Source organism: Eretmochelys imbricata, chromosome 15 (assembly GCF_965152235.1).
Source record: "Eretmochelys imbricata isolate rEreImb1 chromosome 15, rEreImb1.hap1, whole genome shotgun sequence".
Lineage (NCBI taxonomy): Eukaryota > Metazoa > Chordata > Testudines > Cheloniidae > Eretmochelys > Eretmochelys imbricata.
In genome coordinates, this window is record NC_135586.1 from 28,208,884 (window position 1) to 28,227,947 (window position 19,064).

The 19,064-nt window shown below is 56.0% G+C and overlaps 2 protein-coding genes across 6 annotated transcripts in view; one reads left to right on the plus strand and one right to left on the minus strand.

The window, feature by feature from the left end:
- NAA25 (N-alpha-acetyltransferase 25, NatB auxiliary subunit) overlaps positions 1-2,074 on the minus strand; it is a 48,492-nt gene extending 46,418 nt beyond the window's left edge. Inside the window, exon 1 of the mRNA XM_077835286.1 lies at positions 1,767-2,074. Within this exon, the coding sequence (XP_077691412.1) occupies positions 1,767-1,824 (58 nt within the window). The 5' untranslated portion in view covers positions 1,825-2,074. The remainder of the gene's footprint in view (positions 1-1,766) is intronic.
- TRAFD1 (TRAF-type zinc finger domain containing 1) overlaps positions 1,206-19,064 on the plus strand; it is a 39,362-nt gene continuing 21,503 nt past the window's right edge. For 3 of the 5 annotated variants that reach the window (XM_077835291.1, XM_077835287.1, XM_077835290.1), the window contains exon 1: positions 13,605-13,674. The gene's annotated coding sequence lies outside the window, so the exon portion shown is untranslated. Of the gene's footprint in view, positions 1,231-13,604; positions 13,675-18,603; positions 18,623-19,064 lie in introns of those variants that run through there. The other 2 variants (XM_077835289.1, XM_077835288.1) reach the window with 2 other exon arrangements.

The window sequence follows — 19,064 nt, forward strand, 5'->3', positions numbered from 1 at the left end:
AAGACTACTCTCTTGTAAAGTTTCACCACTTTCTCTCTCTATTGATTTTTGTATAGCCATCACTATGGTATCTAGGTGCCCCAATATTTCAATCAACAGCTTTAAAGAGCGTGTGGCTTCTCTCACCCCTTTTAGTTTAACAGATAAATGAGTTTTTAACTTAAAAATCAGTTTTGCATGGGGAAGATTTGATGTTTGTTTGCAAAGGTAGATAGGGAAGGAAAGCTCAATTCTGCATTAAAAAATATGCATCCACTCTTACAAGTCTCTCAATCTTTTGTGCAAAATAAAACTGGGAACACAATTCTCTTAACCAGGAGGAAAAGAAATTAACATGGCAATTGTCCAAGGGTGTTTTGCATTAAAAAATTATACCATTCCCTTCTCTCCCCAAAAAAGAGATAGAGAATTGAGAGGTTTCCAAGTGTGGGAATACAAGGAAGGAAGGATATCAAAGCTGCACAGCAAGTTAAAGCATGGGGTAATATATTTAGCAAAGGTAATTCAACCTACAGAAAAATATACAGAAGTGGAATAGGCCAAATACATTCTCTAATGCTGGTGAGAAATTCATATTTAAAGACAGGGATCAGCTTTTGGATGGGGGACGCAGGAGAAAGAAATTATTTGTGGCAGGGATGGGTCCAGCATTTAGTATACTGTGGGTGCTACTATCATGCAAATAATTAATAGCTTCCCCAGCTCCTAATTGTAGATATAAACTACATACTACCTTAACAGACTGCAAGCTAATTGGGGCAGGGACTCTCTTTACATTTTGCCTTGAACAGTACCAAACTTGGTGTTGAGGGCTAAACAGTAACATAGGGCCAAAGACCAACTGGGTAGAGGAAGAAAGGGCCAATCCCTCAGTTTCTCCCCATGTAAATAAAATCACTGACAATTTGCAATAATAGCTCCTTTAGTAATCCTTGGCTTAGCACTTCAAAATACCAGTAATGATTATCACAGATTTGTAAGGGGTGAGGAGAAGTGGGAAAATTCTCTCCTCCCTAGCCAAAGCAGAGGGTCTACAGCAGTGCGGACCACCACCTGGAGTAGCACTGGTCTGCAGTACACTATGTAAAGCCTCTTTACCCCACGGTGGCCCCACGTGCTTCAGGGAGGGAAGCTTAGTAGTGATCAGTCCCTGCTCACATGTTATTTCCAATATCAGATGCAAACCAGCACAACAGAGTTTATAACGGGGACAGGGTGACCAGAGAGCAAGTATGAAAAATTTTGGGACGCTCTTTTTTTTGGGGGGGGGGGGGTGTTAATAGTTGCCTATATAAGACAAACCCCTAACATTGGGGCATCTGGTCACCCTAAGTGAGAAGGAGGGAAAACAAGGGGGCACACACCCCGCCTCCAGGGCTTGCGGGGAGACATGGGGGTCGGGAGCCCCGGGGGGGGGCAGTCGGGGCAGAGGCTGGGGACGGGGTGAGGGGCCCCTGTGGGGGCAGAGGGGCAGGCTAGGGGCGTGAAGGGCGCCCGAGGGGTCGGAGCTGGCGAGGGGCGCCTCCCCGTCACACAAGGGGCTCCGCCCGGGGTCTGAGTCCCGCTCCCCGGCAGGCGCTCGGGGGGGCGGGGGGCGAGGCTTAGCCCTTCCCGGCCGAGCCTCCGGCCCAGCGGGGCGCAGCCGGCGGAGGGAACCACGCGAGGCCGTGGCTGCGGCGCGGCCTGCTCGGGGCCGCGGAGGGGGACGGGGACGGGACCGGGTGCCAGCCGCGGTGCGGGGGCAGCCCCGGGGCGAGGGTCGGTACCGTAGATAGGCCGGAGGCGCCGGTCGTTGGGGTCCTGCACATGGCCCCGCGCCGCCATGATGAGAGCGCAGAACCGCAGTGCGCAGCCGCCGCGCCGGCGGGACCGGCCAGGCTCGGCCCGGGGGGCGGGTGAGGAGGCCGGGTCTGGCAGGCGGCCGGGCGGCCTCACGCTCCCGGGCCGCGGCCTTCGCCCTAGCCGGGCCCGGACTCTCCCTCCCGCGATGTGACCGGCCCAGGGCCGTGTCCCGCGAGAGAGCCCGGGGGCTGCGGTGATCGCGCCAGCCGGGGATAGCCGCCGCCTCACGGCTCCCGGGGCTGGGCCTGCCGCGATATCCCCCCCCGGCCCGGCGCGCTGAGCTCAGCCACGGGAGCCCAGGGGCTGCGCGGGCCCCGCCACACGCCCCCCGTTCCCGCCCCTGGCCTGCTGCGAGGTCCGCCCCCCCCGCAGCGTGGCGGGAGACAGGGCCGCAGCTCGCCCAACGCTGCAGGGTGGTGCCCCCTCTCCGCGGCCCGGGCTGCCGGCTCGGAGCTCCACACCAGCCCTGAGGCGACAACCCAGACCCCTAGGGGCTTGTTCCGCCTGGCCCTGAAGTAACTGGGAGGCCTATGGCCATGTCCAGCCGGGGAGATGCTCTCCGTCCACCCCCCTTGGTAAGCCGGGGCCTGGGTGCGCACCCACACCTCATCAGGCTAGTACTTCAAGAGGGAGCCCTGCCAGTTTTATCTGCTCCTTGCACAGCACTTCGAGGGTTTTGCATGAGAAGCGTAGAAAAATGCAAAGTCTTATTAATCATGCTCCTCCTAGCTCACTTCCTTCTCCTGTTTGAGTTGGATAAAGTCTTTTTCAGCTCCCCGCCAGCCGCATGTTGCATTCAACAGAGAGCTGGATTTCTGCTGTCATCCACTCTCCAGTCCTGTGCAGAGGCTTGGAGTGGACAATGTGACGGCTCGCTTGATAATTGTCGGGTGCTGTTCATTCCCTGTCAAGCACCTGCCATAGACCACCCTCAGAAGACAGGATACTGGGCTAGAGGGACCATTGGTCTGACCCAGTCTGGCCATTGTTACATTTAGTGGCTGGTTAAATGAGCCCTAAATATATTAATTGCAGTAGCTAATGTTTGTACAACACTTTGAAAGACTAAAGTGGTGTATTACAGGTAGGGCTGGTCGTACTATCTCTTATTATAATTGCTTGCCACTTCCCACTGTAAGACCCTGTTCTCAGTTGCTTGTAATTTTGCCAAACTTTACTATTTAGGGTGAGAATTGGGAATGTTCAATAAAGAGACTGGGACAAGGAGCTAGGGGGACAGAGGGTGCGAATAGGAGATATATATGTCCAATATCAGTGGGGATATTGGACAAGTAGCACAGGGACAGAGGGTGGGAATAGGAGACAGTGGGGACAAGGTATGTGGAGGACATGAGAGACAGGTAGGGGAGAGAAATTGTATGAGGGCCTGGGACTGGGCAAGGAGAACAGGGTCAGGGAGCTGAAGGCAGGGACACTGGGATGAGAAGAAGCCTGATGAGCAGAGACTGGGACAAGGAGCTTGGGGTGGGAATGAGACAGTAGCAAGACAGGATGGAGATGGAGCAGAAGAGGTCACATATGGGGGAAAGAGCAGAAGAATCCCTGTTCTAGGGGGCACACTTTCCTTTCTTCCCGCCTGAGTCTCAATATTCTTCAACATTCCTGAGCTGTCAGCTAGTATCTGTGAAACCCACTGGCAAAATGTCTCATCCTCCCAGAGCTGGGCCACATCAAGGATGATAACCTACTACTGCTATCAGCTACCCATTATACCATAGCATAACTAAAGGTTCCAACCTAGGACTTATGGGGCAGCCAATGTAATACCATGGGATAGAATTTGTTTTTCAGTTTGCTTTTTTAAAAAGCTAGGAAGTTACATACATAAAAATTACATCAAAAAATTAAGCTCAAGCACTCAAAAATTAGGAAATGCCAGAATTAAAGGTTGCCTGTGCAGCCTTAATGCATGCATTCAAAGAGGTAAAATTATAATACAGTTTAATGACATGATCACATACTATTTTTTCCACAGGACTCCTGCTTCGTTCAGTGATCACTTAATACTTAGCTCTTATATAGCACTTTTCATCAGCAGATCTCAAAGCACTTTTTAAGGGAGGTCAGCATCATTATCCTCATTTAACAGCTGGAGAAACTGAGGCACAAAGAGGGGAAATGATTTTCCCAAGGTCACTGAGCAGGCCACTGGCAGAGCTGGAATAGAACACAGGTCTTCAACATCCTAGTTCAGTGCTGTTTGCTAGAACACTCTTATTTTTCTGCTTAACAAGCAGGAATACAATGCTTTGTTTTCCCCTTGTTCGCTGTGGCTCCATGACATGTTTACTGCACACTACTCAAACCCTGCTCTGAAGACAATCATTAGTTTCCTCAGGGGCTTTTCTATGGACTCACCACTATGGTATTGGAGTGCTTCAGAAATATTAATGAATTTTCCCACATCTCTGTGAGGAGTATTAGCCCCATTTTGCAGGTGGGATATGGGGGCACAGAGAGATTAAGGTCAAAAGCATCCACTAATTTTACCCAGTTTGAGACATCTAGGACTTGTTTATGTTAACACAATACATTAGATGTTCAAAATAAAGCTCCCTTTGACTTGCACTCCTGCATATCAGAGCCCAGAAGCTGAAGTCAAGTACCTAGAAAGTCAGAAACACAATTAGAGACCAGTTGTTGAGTTTGATTTAAACAATTTGACTAGCATCATTCACACAAGAACTCCTTGATGGTAGAGACACAGATAGAATGCAGCACAGCATTCAATTGCCTTAATCACCTGAGCATCCTGTCTGTTCCTGCGATCCTCTGCCTCATCCACTCCCCACCCAGAACACTGATTTTCAACCTTTGACCTGCACTGCAATTCCTATTTTTTTCATTTCTTGACCCCATAATCACTTGGTATCTGGGATATGTGGTTCCATCCCCTCATGGGAGGGGGGGAGCCTTTAGTTTTGGGCAAGCCTAGGCTCACCCATCCCCCCAGTACCGGCAAGAGGCAGCCATCTTCCAACTTCTGTAATAAATGAAGCAGGAGTTCTACAGACAAGAGTCTCCTTCACTGCACTACTCTGATTCATCCCCACAGCAAATCCATCACAGGCAACATTACTTCTGTAATTTCCAAACTTTTGAGTGACTGGGTTTGCAAGCTTAATAAGGCTCTTTATTATAGTTTGTGTAAAGAGCATATGAAGTATATTTATTTAATGCACAAGGATTCTTCACAATGAAAGGAACTGTGTATAAATTGAAATTAATTTGGTAAACATAAAAGGTTAGTGACTTTGTTATTAGAAACTACTTTCACTTGATGAGACTAATTTAAACATAAGTTCTGATTCTCAACAAAATCAGTGGCAGAGTTTGATATTAATATGTACAGTGTAGAATCTACTTTTCTGCAGCTCTTCAGTCTGTGTTAGCCTGCACAGTCTGGGAAGAGACAGTAATTGCTTTAAACTGCTTTTCAGATGTCATTGAGGCCCTTTCAAATAACATAGATTCAGTCATACTTAGGAGCATCTTTGCTGATCAGAAACATCAGTGTTGTAAGTAGTTTAATACTGAATTATAAAGAAGTCTGAAGTAGTACCACTTTCTCATTCACAACCATTTATAATAATGGTTCTGTAGTGGTAAACGGACTGCGCGTTATACATTCTCACTTACTGGATTTCCAGCAGTGCAGAATAAGAGGCTTTTAGCAACTTTCCAGGCAAAATTTTATTGGTTCCACAGCGAACATTAAAAGGAAACAATTTTCCTTTAAATCAAGGCCATAAAAATAATCTAATGTTTTGTAAGGTATGTGTCTGACCAATGTTTGCAAAAAGGAAGTGACTAGGTATTGCCTGGAGCTGGGAAAAAAACAAAACAGTACCCACTATGAATGTCACAGGATCTAAAACTCGGATGCCCAGTAGGGTATGCAGCTAAATACCCGATATAAATGTTTACAGTGTAAGAGCTGACCAAAAAAAAACCAAACCAAAACAACCCATCAATTAGATGCTGCCAGCATCTTAAATGTCACAATTCTATAGTGACATATATTTTATTCACTCTGGAGCATGGGCCTCCAAACATTGAGATCATCTATAAGGTCATCTTCTTTTTCACTAATTAAAACTTGGTCCACTGCCTGAGACAGAATATTGAGTTAGATGGGCCACATGTCTGTCCTGATCTGGCAATACTTGTGGATCTAGGAAAAAAAAAATACAGAATAGGTAGAAAAGAAGTTAGTAATAACATTTGTAGGGAAAAACAAATCAAACAGGATCTACATTTGATGAAACTGAATACAGGATCAGCATTTAATCCAAATATGATGTCCAAAGTTTAAGTGATTTCCTAAGAGACATTCTTCTTTGACAGGTTTCAGAGTAATTGCTCATGTGCATTCCAATAGGTGTGTGCACGCACTGCATACACGATTGCCGGACGCTTTTCCCTAGCGGTAGCCGTTGGGTCGGCTGTGGAGACCCCTAGAGTGGCGCCTTCATGGCGGTTTATATATGTCACTTCCGACCCGCCGCCTGGTCAGTTCCTTCATACCGCCCATGATGGTCATTGGAACAGCTTAGTCTCTTGCTTTGCAAGTGCCTTACCTAGTGGTTCCCTTATTTCTGGTGTACATAGTTGTTAGTTAGTTGTTAATAGTTATAGATTAGTTTAGCGTAGTTAGGGGGGTTTCCCCCAGTTCTACTCTCCCCGGCGCCGGGGCATGCCTCGGTCGCAGGGGTTTAAAGTGTGCGAGAGGTGTGCAAAACCTATGCCAACAAGTGATCTGCACAAGTGACCCCGACTCCAGAGAATCCGGGGTCAGGAAGACCCTGTCCCGAGAACCTCTTCTTCCTCCTCGCTGGACGAGGCGGTGGCAGGTACCTCCACCACTCTACCACCAATGGATACCAAAGGCCACCAGGACCTGCTTAGGAAGGTAGCAGTTAACCTCAACCTCCAGGCAGAGGAGGTTATGGAGGACTCAGATCCGATGGTGGACATCCTCACCCCCGAGAGTCCTTCCAGAGTAGCTTTGCCCCTCTTAAGGACAATTCAGAACACCACGAAGATGCTCTGGCAAACCCCAGCCTCTATACTACCAATGGCGAAAGGGGTCGAGAGATGCTACTTCGTGCCACAAAAGGGCTATGAGCACCTGTTTACCCACCCCCAACCGGGGACTCTGATGGTTGATGCGGCAAACCAGAAGGAGCGACAGGGTCAACCAGGCCCCGCACCTAAGTCACGTGATGCCAAGAAGCTGGATCTCTTTGGCCGTAGAGTCTATTAAACTGCGGGGCTCCAGCTTCGGGTAGCAAATCAGCAGGTGGTGCTTAGCTGATACACTTTCAATTCCTGGAGCTCGTTGGCTAAGTTCCAGGATTTAATCCCGGCTGATTCTCACAGGGAGTTCGGTGCGCTCCTTGAGGAGGGTAGAGTGGTCTCTCGGACCAACCTCCGAGTAGCCCTGGACGCAGCGGACTCTGCAGCTAGAACTGTGGCCACTGCCATCGCTATGAGGCGCAGTACGTGGCTTCAGGTTTCAGGGATCCCACCTGAGGTCCAAAATACAATTCAGGACCTCCCCTTTGACTGTGAGGGCACACGTCAAAACACGGACACGCGCCTGCATAGCTTGAAGGACTCCTGGGCAACTCTGAAGTCTCTGGGGCTACACACCCCAGTGCCTCAGAGAAAGCCCTTTAGACCTCAGCCCCCATCCCGTTTCTACCTGGGGCCCCCTAGGTGGGATCCACCTAGGAGGAGGGGCAGAAATAACAGGAGGTGCCCACCGCAATCCTCCTTGGGCCAAGGCCAGGGTTCGACCAAACAGCCCCCCGGCCCCAAGTCCAACCTTTGAAGATGCGCATGAGGATGGTGCACCAGTCACCTTCTTGGATCCTTCCCACCCCCACCTTTGTGAATCAGCTCTCCCTCTTCTACCGTGCTTAGTCTCAGATCGTGTCAGACCGCTGGGTCCTCAGCATGATGGGGGCGGGATATTCTATCCAATTCTGTTCCCTCCCACCCCCTTTCCCCGTCCCTCTTCAGGGACCCCTCTCACAAACAACTCCTTTTACAAGAGGTACAATCACTCCTAGCTCTAGGGGCAATAGAGGAGGTTCCTCAGGAATTCAGGGGCAAGGGGTTCTACTCCCACTATTTCCCTATTCCCAAGCCAAGGGCGGGCTTTGGCCTATCCTGGATCTACGAGACCTCAACACATACATAAAAAAGGTGAAGTTTCACATGGTCTCTGTGGCCACCATCATTCCCTCCCTGGATCCGGGAGACTGGTACATCCCCCTCAACTTGAAGGACACGTATTTTCACACTGCTATTATTCCAGCCCACAGACACTTTCTCAGATTTGTGGTCAGTGGCCACTACTACCAGTTCAGGGTGTTCCCCTTTGCCAGGTGTAAGTGTTCCTGTATTTGGACGACTGGCTCATCAAGGCCAAGTCCTAAGCACACGTGGTGGACCATGTATTCCTGGCCCGGGATACATTTCACAGGTTGGAACTTGTATTGAATGAGCCCAAGTCCACATTGACCCCCACACAAAACAATAGAGTTCATTGGCGCTCTCTTGGACTCCACGTGCGCGAGGGTGTTCCTTCCAGAACTGCATTTCAAAGCACTCACAGACATTATCCAGACCCTCCTCCGCTTCCCCACAACTACAGCCAGGAATTGTATGAGACTACTGGGGCATATGGCGGCCTGTACGTTCGTGGTACAGCATGCCAGGCTGCGTCTCCGGCCCCTCCAGACGTGGTTAGTCCAGGTGCACAGACGGGACAGGGATCCACTGGACTCAATTGTGACCCTCCCGCCTCAAATTCTCCGCTCTCTCCAATGGTGGCTGCAACCACAGCTGGTTTGTGTGGGAGTACTCTTCGCAAAACTCCAACCCACGCTTCCCTTGTCACAGATGCCTCGGCGCTCGGTTGGGGAGCGCATCTGGGCAATATCAGAACCCAGGGCCTCTGGTCCCATGCAGAGCTATCGCTGCACATCAACGTGAGGGAAATGAGGGCAGTTCTCCTGGTATGCCAAGTGTTTCAGGCTCGTCTGCAGGGCAGGTGCATATCGGTGCTCATGGACAATACTGCAGCGATGTTCTATATAAACAAACAGTGTGGTGCTCTTTCCTCTCCTCTCTGTCGGGAAGCTCTCACGCTGTGGGACTTTTGTATCACCCACTCCATACACCTGCAGGCGTTGCATCTTCCAGGGGTACAGAACGAGCTGGCAGACTGCCTCAGTCACTTGTTCCATGCACACGAGTGGTCCCTCAGATCGGACATCACTCACTCAATTTTCCAGAGGTGGGGCTCTCCCCATATGGACCTGTTTGCGACGCAGAGCAACAAGAAGTGCCAGAGATTCTGCTCCTTCCTGAACCACAGCCCAGGCTCCACCGCGGACACCTTTCATCCGTCATGCACGGGTCACCTGCTGTACGTGTTCCCACCATTCCCCTCATACACGGGGTGCTCCTCAAGATTCGTCAGGACAGGGCTTCCTTAATTCTCATAGCACCAGCGTGGCCCCGCCAGCACTCGTTCACCATTTTACTGAACCTCTCAGTGGACAGATCAGTAGCATTCCCTCTCTGTCCAACCCTAATCTCACAGGACCACAGCCGTCTACAGCATCCCAACCTGGAGTCACTCCACCTCATGGCATGAAGCTCCATGGCTGAACCCTCTTGAGCTTCAGTGCTCGCACTTGATTAGGGAGGTCCTGCTGGGGAGTAGGAAACCCTCCATTTGAGCCACATACCTGGCTAAGTGGAAGCGTTTCTCCATTTGGTCTTGACAAAGGGGAACTGAGCTGCAATCAGCCCCAATTCCCCTTATTTTGGGCTATCTTTTAGATCTCAAGCACCAAGGGTTAGCAATATCATCCCTAAGGATACACCTCACGGCCATTTCGGCCTTCCACCCGGGAATGGCGGGGGGTTCAGTGTTTGGTAATCCCATGGTGAGCAGGTTTCTTAAGGGCCTTGACAGACTTTTCCTACAGTATGTTGGCCTGTCCCCCTCTGGCACCTCAACCTGGTCCTGTCCTCACTCATGGGGCCCTCCTTTGAGCCTATGGCTACCTGCCCTCTCTCCTACCTTTCCTGGAAGGTGGTTTTCCTGGTTGCTATAACCTCCACTAGGAGGGTATCCGAACTCAGGGTACTGACCTCCGAACCTCCGTACACGGTATTTTAGAAAGACAAGGTGCAGCTATGCCCCCACCCTGTGTTCCTGCCTAAGGTTGTCTCCCAGTTTTATGTGAACCAGGACATATTTTTATTTGTGTTCTTCCTGAAACCCCATGCCACTCACAGGGAGCGCATGTTCCGTTCCTTAGATGTTAGACGGACCGTAGCATTTTACATTGAAGGCACAAAGCCATTTCGTAGGTCACCACAGCTCTTTATTGCTATTGCGGAAAGAATGAGGGGGCTCCCAATCTCATCCCAGCGCATCTCGTCATGGATCACGTCCTGCATCAGGACTTGCTACGACCTAACGAAAGTTCCAGCCCCGCTGATTACGGTGTACTCTACCAGAGCGCAGGCGGCGTCCGCAGCTTTCCTGGCGCAGGTGCCTCTCCAGGACATTTGCAACCGTATTCAGTCCACACCTTCACTTCCCACTACGCCATCACCCAGCAGGCGAGGGACGATGCTAGGTTTGGTAGGGCAGTCCTGCACTCAGCAAGGTGAACTCCGACCCCTCCCCCAGGGTAACTGTTTGGAAGTCACCTATTGGAATGCACTTGAGCAATCACTCGAAGAAGAAAAAATGGTTACTTACCTCTCATAACTGTTCTTCGAGATGTGTTGCTCATGTCCATTCCAAATCCCGCCCGCCTCCCCACTGTTGGAGTACTCCGGCAATAAGGAACTGAGTAGGTGGTGGGGCGGCAGGGACATATATACACTATCATGAAGGCGCCACTCCAGGGGTCTCCACAACCGACCTGACGGGTACCGCTAGGGAAAAGCTTCCAGCGATCGTGCACGTGGCATGCACACACACCTATTGGAATGGACATGAGCAACATCTCGAAGAACAACAGTTACGAGAGGTAAGTAACCATTTTTTTTTTCTGTAAAGCATTCTAACAGTACCAGCTATGTGCTACTCTTATTCTGTATTGTACCTTGTAACAGCATCCCCTCATAGCAGGGGGTAGCCCTGCAACATCCCTGCCTTAGTTTCTTCCTTTGCGGTGGGTCCTCTTGGCCTTCTCCACACAGGAGAAAGGTGGCAATGTGGCTTGGCTCTTCTGTCTCCTGTGGAGGGGCAAGGAACAGTTGCAGTCTCTGTGCCACCATGGTTCCTTGTTAGTGCACCCTAGGCTTTCCAGAGGAACAGTGAGGTGGTGGGGCCAGGGCAGTGTTCCCCATGCCACACTAATTAAGTGGCTAGTTGCGATGTGGAGAGAGCATGATGCACAGTCATAAATTTCCCAGCAGGCATGCATTTCTTGTGTTCTGCAGAGCTCTGCTGAAGCACTAGTTGAGGCACAATCGCTTCTAGAGCTCCCTCTAGCTTCAGGGTGGCAAAAATAATTGACACTGATTGGCTAACTTGTTGGCATTCTCAGCAGAGAGTCCAAGGACTGAATGGTTCAGAATCTGAACTTCCTTCTCACTCCAAGAGATGGTTTTTTCAAGTTAAGATTGAAGCAGCATGGGGGAGCTTCCACTGCTACTCCCAGGATGTATCTGGTAGGAGGTTATAGGGAGAATTTCAGCCTCTGGGGCTATGAAGCTGGCACTTTTCAGGTACAGTAAATTAGTAATGTATGTATATTATTTACTCCTCCATACAAATTAGTCTATGAAGGATGAGGCATCACACAGGGAGCAGCTTCTGGGCCTAATTTAGCAGTGGTGTAACTTGAGTTGCCTCTCCTTATGTTAGCAGTGAAGTTTGCCCTTCGTCTTCAGTCCTCACCAAATGCCAAAAATCAAATCACACTGTTGTCACCAAATTTAACACAGCTCACTCATCACACTTTACACAGCTGCTGCAAGATCCCCTACTCCTGGAATGTAGGACAGTTCAAAAATTGCCTCAGATTTTCATTCTTCATCATTTGAATTTGAAGTTTGTAAATAACCATGTAACACAATAATAACTGACAGTCTTGTCCACTGCAACTCTGTAGATAAGTATTGTCCAATATCAGAAATTCAATCTCACATCGAGGCCCAAGTTATAATCAGTGCTAAGTATGTATTCATTATTATTATTATTTATACTCTCAAAAATGCTTTCAGACTTCAGGAGTCTGCATGACTCTGAGGCTATAATCACAGAAGAAAGAAGCTGTCACTAGTGTTCTAAATAGCTACCAAAACCCCTCTAAGTTAGATTTAGAGAAGGGGTACTGTTTGGTTCAGGGACTGATAATTGGAAGCAGAAACCAAATGTTTCACTATTAGGTTATCAGAACAAATCCAGTCCAGACTAGCTGACACTATTATTGGAGGACTTTTTGGTGGAATCTGTAACATGAACGTGGTAGTCATCATAATCCAGTTTTCAGTAAGCAGATGTCCTCATTACAAAAACACTTCTACAGTGGATACCCTCATTGCAGAGCAGTAACAGAACCTGAACTGATGCAGGGGAAGCTTGACTATGTTGTCCCTGTTCTTTGGATAAGCAGAAGACTTCATTCTCCAGAGCTGACAATCCTCCAACTTTCATCAGCACTGAAATGATTTTTTAAAATTATAAGTTGTAGCTGACTAAAAGTCAAGTTGCTATACTCTATTTTTAGAGACGCCTCAAGTCATCTAGAGGAGATTAAGTCTTTCTGATGCTGGGTTACTCCTATGTTACTCCCTTCCTCATGACATCATGCCTAATTTCCTGCTCTTAAAAGAATTTATAAAAACAGCAAGGAGTCTGATGACACCCTAAAGTCTAACAGATATATTTGGGCATAAGCTTTTGTGGGTAAAACGCCACTTTTTTAAATGAAAGAAAACTTATGCCCAAATATATCTATTAGACTTTAGGGTGCCACTAGACTCCTTGTTGTTTTTGGGGATAACTGTACCTCAAGTGTAGTTAGTTAGGTAGGTATACGGGCTCCTTCTCAGAACATACTTGAAGGGGATGTCATATGAGAGAACAGAATCTTAAACCAGCTTTGAACAAAGAAAAGTCAGATTTCTGTAGCGTAACACAATTTACATAGCAAACGCACACAGCCAGAAAACAAACAAACCCAAACAACCAGCCACCCTGCCCAAAAGTTAAAAAAAAGAGATGATCCCCTTTTCTACCCCCCCAACAGAAAAAATTAAGGGCTGTAGCAAAGAATAGACAATTTAGAATTTAATTTTTCAAAGTTGCCAACAGAGACTCCCTTCCTTACGGCATTTCAGAGGCCTGTGTGTCTGGAACCTGTGTAATATTGTCTGTCTAGTGGTGCACAGCTTCCCTCCAGTTCATTCCCCTGCAGCTTAAAGGCCTGCCCAGGAAATTAATTTGCTTTAATTGCCTAGAGTCCTGACACCCACACTCCCCTCTGATCACTGATGTGCTCACCCTGAGCCTTGGTCAATCCCAGGGCCTTTTTGATAAGAGGAGAGAGGGGCAATCACGAGGGGGCGGAGCCTAACTCCAGTGACCTCTGCATTACCCAATCCAGCCGCGGTGGGGGCGGGCCTAGTCAAGCGGTAAACGGCGGCTGCTACGGCCAATCAGCTCGTTAGCCGAGTCTCAGTCGGCCAATCGGGAGGCGGGTGTAGCCGGCGGGTAGGAAGCAGGGCGCAAGCGGGGCCCGGTGTTTGGTTTCTGAGGAGCGGGTGAGTCGGGGAACGGGCCGCCAGGGGAGGCCGAAGGGGGGCGAGGCACAGCGAACTGCGAGACGGGCCCCTCATCATGAGGCCCCTGGGGTCCCTCAACGCCTCCCCCCCGCTAGGCCCCTCTTCTCCCCCCCACCCCCCGCTGGGGCCCCTCTCCTCCTCCTCTTCCCCCCCCCCCAGCCCACCCCCCGCTGGGGCCCCTCTCCTCTCTCCTCCTCCTCCCCCCCCCCCCCCAGCCCGCACCCCGCTGGGGCCCCTCTCCTCTCTCCTCCTCCTCCCCCCCCCCAGCCCGCACCCCGCTGGGGCCCCTCTCCTCTCCTCTGATCCCCCCCCAGCCCACCCCCCGCTGGGGCCCCTCTCCTCCTCCTCCTCCCCCCCCCAGCCCACCCCCCGCTGGGGCCCCTCTCCTCTCCTCCGCCCCCCCCCAGCCCACCCCCCGCTGGGGCCCCTCTCCTCCTCCTCCGCCCCCAGCCCACCCCCCGCTGGGGCCCCTCTCCTCCTCCTCCTCCTCCTCCCCCCCCCCAGCACCCCGCTGGGGCCCCTCTCCTCCTCCTCCCCCCCCCAGCCCACCCCCCGCTGGGGCCCCTCTCCTCCTCCTCCCCCCCCAGCCCACCCCCCGCTGGGGCCCCTCTCCTCCTCCCCCCCCCCCCCAGCCCACCCCCCGCTGGGGCCCCTCTCCTCCTCCCCCCCCCCCCCAGCCCACCCCCCGCTGGGGCCCCTCTCCTCCTCCCCCCCCCCCCCAGCCCACCCCCCGCTGGGGCCCCCTCTCCTCCTCCTCCCCCCCCCAGCCCACCCCCCGCTGGGGCCCCTCTCCTCTCCTCTGATCCCCCCCAGCCCACCCCCCGCTGGGGCCCCTCTCCTCTCCTCTGATCCCCCCTCCTCCTCCTCCTCCCCTCCCCCCCCAGCCCACCCCCCACTGGGGCCCCTCTCCTCCTCCTCCTCCCCTCCCCCCCCCAGCCCGCACCCTGCTGGGGCCCCTCTCCTCCTCCTCCTCCCCTCCCCCCCCCAGCCCGCACCACGCTGGGGCCCCTCTCCTCCTCCTCCTCCTCTTCCCCCCCCAGCCCACCCCCGCTGGGGCCCCTCTCCTCCTCCTCCTCCTCCTCTTCCCCCCCCCCAGCCCACCCCCCGCTGGGGCCCCTCTCCTCCTCCTCCTCCTCCTCTTCCCCCCCCCAGCCCACCCCCCGCTGGGGCCCCTCTCCTCCTCCCCTCCCCCCCCAGCCCACCCCCCGCTGGGGCCCCTCTCCTCCTCCTCCGCCCCCCCCCAGCCCACCCCCCGCTGGGGCCCCTCTCCTCTCCTCTGATCCCCCCCAGCCCACCCCCCGCTGGGGCCCCTCTCCTCCTCCTCCTCCCCCCCCCCAGCCCACCCCCCGCTGGGGCCCCTCTCCTCTCCTCCGCCCCCCCCCCAGCCCACCCCCCGCTGGGGCCCTCTCCTCCCTCCTCCTCCGCCCCCCCCCAGCCCACCCCCCGCTGGGGCCCCTCTCCTCCTCCTCCGCCCCCAGCCCACCCCCCGCTGGGGCCCTCTCCTCCCTCCTCCTCCTCCTCCCCCCCCCCAGCACCCCGCTGGGGGCCCCTCTCCTCCTCCTCCCCCCCCAGCCCACCCCCCGCTGGGGCCCCTCTCCTCCTCCTCCCCCCCCCAGCCCACCCCCCGCTGGGGCCCCTCTCCTCCTCCTCCCCCCCCCAGCCCACCCCCCGCTGGGGCCCCTCTCCTCCTCCCCCCCCCCCCCCAGCCCACCCCCCGCTGGGGCCCCTCTCCTCCTCCTCCCCCCCCCAGCCCACCCCCCGCTGGGCCCCTCTCCTCCTCCCCCCCCCCCCAGCCCACCCCCCGCTGGGGCCCCTCTCCTCTCCTCTGATCCCCCCCAGCCCACCCCCCGCTGGGGCCCCTCTCCTCTCCTCTGATCCCCCTCCTCCTCCTCCTCCCCTCCCCCCCCAGCCCACCCCCACTGGGGCCCCTCTCCTCCTCCTCCTCCCCTCCCCCCCCAGCCCGCACCCCGCTGGGGCCCCTCTCCTCCTCCTCCTCCCCTCCCCCCCCAGCCCGCACCACGCTGGGGCCCCTCTCCTCCTCCTCCTCCTCTTCCCCCCCCCAGCCCACCCCCGCTGGGGCCCCTCTCCTCCTCCTCCTCCTCCTCTTCCCCCCCCCCAGCCCACCCCCCGCTGGGGCCCTCTCCTCCTCCTCCTCCTCCTCTTCCCCCCCCAGCCCACCCCCCGCTGGGGCCCCTCTCCTCCTCCTCCTCCTCCTCTTCCCCCCCCAGCCCACCCCCCGCTGGGGCCCCTCTCCTCCTCCTCCTCCTCCTCTTCCCCCCCCCCAGCCCACCCCCCGCTGGGGCCCCTCTCCTCCTCCTCCTCCTCCTCTTTCCCCCCCCCCCAGCCCACCCCCCGCTGGGGCCCCTCTCCTCCTCCTCCTCTTCCCCCCCCCCCAGCCCACCCCCCGCTGGGGCCCCTCTCCTCCTCCTCCTCCTCCTCTTCCCCCCCCCCAGCCCACCCCCCGCTGGGCCCCTCTCCTCCTCCTCCTCCTCCTCTTCCCCCCCCCCAGCCCACCCCCCGCTGGGGCCCCTCTCCTCCTCCTCCTCCTCCTCTTCCCCCCCCCCAGCCCAACCCCCACTGGGGCCCCTCTCCTCCTCCTCCTCCTCCTCTTCCCCCCTCCCCCAGCCCACCCCCTGCTGGGGCCCCTCTCCTCCTCCTCCTCCTCCTCTTCCCCCCCCCAGCCCACCCCCCGCTGGGGCCCCCTCTCCTCCTCCTCCTCTTCCCCCCCCCAGCCCACCCCCCGCTGGGGCCCCTCTCCTCCTCCTCCTCCTCCTCCCCCCCCCCCAGCCCACCCCCCGCTGGGGCCCCTCTCCCTCCTCCTCCCTCTCCTCCTCCTCCCCCCCCCCCAGCCCACCCCCCGCTGGGGCCCCTCTCCTCCTCCTCCTCCTCCTCCTCCTCCCTCCCCCCAGCCCACCCCCCGCTGGGGCCCCTCTCCTCCTCCTCCTCCTCCTCCTCCCCCCCCCCCAGCCCACCCCCGCTGGGGCCCCTCTCCTCCTCCTCCTCCTCCTCCCCCCCCCAGCCACCCCCCGCTGGGGCCCCTCTCCTCCTCCTCCTCCTCCTCCTCCCCCAGCCCACCCCCCGCTGGGGCCCCCTCTCCTCCTCCTCCTCCTCTCCCCCAGCCCACCCCCCGCTGGGGCCCCTCTCCTCCTCCTCCTCCTCCCCCCCCAGCCCACCCCCCGCTGGGGCCCCTCTCCTCCCTCCCCCCCCAGCCCACCCCCCGCTGGGGCCCCCTCTCCTCCTCCTCCTCCTCCTCCTCCTCCTCCCCCCCCCCAGCCCACCCCCGCTGGGGCCCCTCTCCTCCTCCTCCTCCTCCTCCTCCTCCCCCCCCCAGCCCACCCCCCGCTGGGGCCCCTCTCCTCCTCCTCCTCCTCTTCCCCCCCCCAGCCCACCCCCCGCTGGGGCCCCTCTCCTCCTCCTCCTCTTCCCCCCCCCAGCCCACCCCCCGCTGGGGCCCCTCTCCTCCTCCTCCTCTTCCCCCCCCCCAGCCCACCCCCGCTGGGGCCCCTCTCCTCCTCCTCCTCCCTCCTCCCCCCCCCCAGCCCACCCCCCGCTGGGCCCCTCTCCTCCTCCTCCTCCTCCTCCCCCCCCCCCAGCCCACCCCCCGCTGGGGCCCCCTCTCCTCCTCCTCCTCCTCCTCCTCCTCCTCCCCCCCCCCAGCCCCACCCCCCGCTGGGGCCCCTCTCCTCCTCCTCCTCCTCTCCTCCCCCCCCCCAGCCCACCCCCCGCTGGGGCCCCTCTCCTCCTCCTCCTCCTCCCCCCCCCCCAGCCCACCCCCCGCTGGGGCCCCTCTCCTCCTCCTCCTCCTCCTCCTCCCCCCCCAGCCCACCCCCGCTGGGGCCCCTCTCCTCCTCCTCCTCCTCCTCCTCCTCCCCCAGCCCACCCCCCGCTGGGGCCCCTCTCCTCACTCCTCCTCCCCCCCCCCAGCCCACCCCCCGCTGGGGCCCCTCTCCTCCTCCTCCCCCCCCCACAGCCCACCCCCCGCTGGGGCCCCTCTCCTCCTCCTCCTCCTCCTCCTCCCCCCCCCAGCCCACCCCCCGCTGGGGCCCCTCTCCTCCTCCTCCTCCTCCTCTTTCCCCCCCCCAGCCCACCCCCCGCTGGGGCCCCTCTCCTCCTCCTCCTCCTCCCCCCCCAGCCCACCCCCCGCTGGGGCCCCTCTCCTCCTCCTCCTCCTCCTCCTCCTCCCCCCCCAGCCCACCCCCCGCTGGGGCCCCCTCTCCTCCTCCTCCTCCTCCTCCCCCCCCCAGCCCACCCCCCGCTGGGGCCCCTCTCCACCTCCTTCTCGCTCCCCCCCCCCAGCCCACCCCCCGCTGGGGCCCCTCCCCTCCTCCTCCTCCTCCTCCTCTCCCTCCCCCCCAGCCCACCCCCCGCTGGGGCCCCTCCCCTCCTCCTCCTCCTCCTCTCCCTCCCCCCCAGCCCACCCCCCGCTGGGGCCCCTCCCCCCCTCCTCCTCCTCCTCCCCCCCCCAGCCCACCCCCCGCTGGGGCCCCTCCCCCTCCTCCCCCCCCAGCCCACCCCCCGCTGGGGCCCCTCCCCTCCTCCCCCCCCAGCCCACCCCCCGCTGGGGCCCTTCTCCTCCTCCCCCCCCAGCCCACACCCTGCTGGGGCCCCCCCCCCAGCCCACACCCTGCTGGGGCCCCCCCCTTCCCCCCCCCCCCAGCCCACACCCTGCTGGGGCTTCTCTCCTCTCCTCCTCCCCCACCAGCCCACACCCCGCTGGGGCCTCTGGGGGCGCTTGCATAGGTCTGTGGGTTGCTTTTATTCCTGCCAGTTTTTATGCTAGAAATGCCAGTCTGTGATTATGGAGACCAAACTCCTACCCATTTCACCTGTCTCTCGGGTAACTGGAAATCTTGAGCAGTGTTTTGGCTACAAGTTGGCTTTTATACACTGGAAAAAATCTGTTTGAAAGAAATGTCATCTATTCTATGTTAGTGTTTTTTTATTTAAATATTGTTTTTGATAGCAAATAAATATGATCACCTGGGGCAGGAGTCAAGGCTTTTCCAAGTAAAATTTTCAGCTATCTTTATTAAGTCTTGTCTTCCTGAAGATATTTTTGTTGATCTTTTGAGTGCTGTCTTAATTCTAGGTCTTGCTATATAAATTATATTGCATAAATTATGGTTTACAGGCCATAAACAGTCCACAGTTTTGCAGAGTTATTATTTTATATGTGTGTGTGTGTGTGTATATATATATATATATAACTTTTTTTAAGAAGAAACTCTCCACATCTCAAGGAAAAACATCTGCAGGTGATTATCCTCACTAGCCAGCTGGGGTTCTTTACACTCTTAAGAGCTGCTTGAAACCATGTTTAATAATACAATTGTTTCTAAATGATGGGGGAGTCTTGCTGACTGCTTGAT